General features: G+C 61.4%; 1 protein-coding gene across 1 annotated transcript, besides 2 other annotated features; it reads right to left on the bottom strand.

Moving 5' to 3' along the window:
- The first annotated feature begins 136 nt into the window (after nt 1–136).
- Nucleotides 137–163: a microsatellite.
- Nucleotides 164–284: 121 nt separating this feature from the next.
- Tco025E_04219 (putative tubulin tyrosine ligase) lies at nt 285–1,676 on the bottom strand (the record flags this gene model as incomplete). Its single annotated transcript, XM_029371131.1, has 1 exon — nt 285–1,676. One exon carries the CDS (start codon nt 1,674–1,676, stop codon nt 285–287), a length of 1,392 nt encoding a protein of 463 aa, XP_029228775.1.
- A 202-nt stretch (nt 1,677–1,878) lies between these two features.
- Nucleotides 1,879–1,925: a microsatellite.
- The last annotated feature ends 94 nt before the right edge of the window (nt 1,926–2,019 follow it).

The following is a 2,019-nucleotide window of genomic DNA, read 5'->3' on the forward strand; positions in this document are numbered from 1 at the left end:
AGTTACACCCACGCCTGCGTGCTTCGTGTTTGCTGTTCGCGAACAGCAGACGATGTGAACAAAACGCCGCGTACACGACGGACCCATTGTGGGCGGACTGCAGCAGAACGAGCCGCGAGACGCGGGCCGCCTCCCTCTCACTTACTCGCCCACTCACTCCCTCCTTCTTGCTTTGATTATTATTCATTTTTTTTTTTTGCCCTTCTTCATCCTGCCGCTCTGCCTCTCCATCCCTGCCGGTCGGCGTGCGGCACGGGCGGCCGGGCGGCTCCCACCGCGACGTCTCACGCCTCCACGTGCAACAGCCGAAATCCGGTCTGCACCGCCGTCGTCAAATCCGTCCGCAGGCGGTGCTCCCAGTACGGCATCGCCCGCGGGCTTGGGAAGTACGGCGGGAAGATGATGCTCAACACATCCGCCAGCACGTCCTCCTTCAGCAGCCGGTCCGAGAGCGTCGTGGTCGAGAGCGACGGGGAGGAGTTCACTTCGATCAGGTGTGGCCGCAGGCAGTCGTCGATGAGGATGTCGTAGCCGTAGAGCTCAAAGCAGTGCCGGTCGTTGAACATCACGGACTCCATCGCCCTGAGGCTGTGGTAGATGATGAACTCAATGCTCCGCATCAGCCCATCTGCGCACACCGCCCCGTACCGCCCCTGCACAAAAAGGCACAAGTTCGCCAGCGACCACTTCCCGCCATGCATCTCGTTGTACGTCTCTTCGCCCTTCTGCAGCGCCACGTTCGTAAGGTGCGAGCAGAGGTTATCGTCCTTGAGGGCGTTGGCCACGTAGGGCGCGGCGCAAAAGCGGGCAAAGCCCTGCTCATGCAGGTAGGCCACCAGTGGCTTAAAGGAGGTCACAAGCACGTAGAGACGCAGGTCAAACTTCCTCCCACCAATCAGAAGTGGATTGGCGACGTACTTGGAGACGACGTACGCGGTCGGTGGATACCCATCCGCCTCGTCCATTTCCTTCCGCTCCTTAAGCCACCTCGTTAGCTGCACAACGCGGTTGATAAGAAAGATGCCGCGGCCCTGCGAGAGGGAGGTGGGCTTCACAATCCACGTGCTGCCAGGCTGCCGCCTAAACTCCTCCTTCAGCATGTGCAGGTCGTTCGGGATGTTGTACGTCACCGGTACGCAGTCCGCGAAGTGCAGCAAATTCGGCAGACGCTCCGCCCACTCGTACGGCGTCCAGCAGGGCGGCGTGTACCGCACCGCCAGGTGAGCGTTGCTGGGGTCTCTAATGTATTTCTTGATGTTTTTGTACATCAAGTCCTTCCGCGTCAGTTCGTAGTGGTTCGGAAAGTGGTTGATGATCTGCGTCTCCGACAGGCGGTACTCCGCGGTGGAGAAAATTGTGCGCACGCGCCCCACCGTCATCCAGAAGAAGTGCCAGTCGACGGACATCGCGTCCTCGTCCTCCACAATCTCGATGCTGTGCGGAAAGCGTTGAAAGGCAAAGTGGATCACGTGCTTGTCGAGGTCGGTGCGGTAGCGCAGGGGAGGCACGTCGTCGCCGTCGCGGTCCCCCAGCAACGAGAGCGACATGCTGGGGCGGATTGAAGACGCGGTCGTTGCCGCCGCTACGACCGGCGACGCCGTCCTCGCCGCCGCTGATGGGAGCCGCTTTGGGAAGTGGGCGGCCTTCGCGGACCCGCGCGTCGAGGGGCGCTGCATGCTCGCAGGGTCATCCCACGACTGCACGTTCCTCAGCGGCTTGCCGCGCCGCGTGGCGTGGGTGAAGGGAAAACCGTAGGGGGCGAACGCACCGTCGCCGCCGTGCCACCGGCTCCCCGTTGCCTTTACTTTTTTTCCCCTTTCCTCCTCTTCTTTTCAGCCACCGGCTCGCAGCTTGCCGCCTTTCACGCCGCCCCCCCCCTTTTTTTTATGCTATTTTCTTCCTTATTTTGTTTGTTTTGTTTGTTTGATGCGCGGGTCCCTCGGCCGCGTGGTCTGCTGCGCAGTGCAGCCACCTCTTCCGCCCACGACACCGCCGGCCCTCCGGCGCCAAAACTTCGTC

This window comes from Trypanosoma conorhini, assembly GCF_003719485.1.
Source record: "Trypanosoma conorhini strain 025E chromosome Unknown Tco_14.4_contig_00211, whole genome shotgun sequence".
Classification (NCBI taxonomy): Eukaryota; Euglenozoa; class Kinetoplastea; order Trypanosomatida; family Trypanosomatidae; genus Trypanosoma; species Trypanosoma conorhini.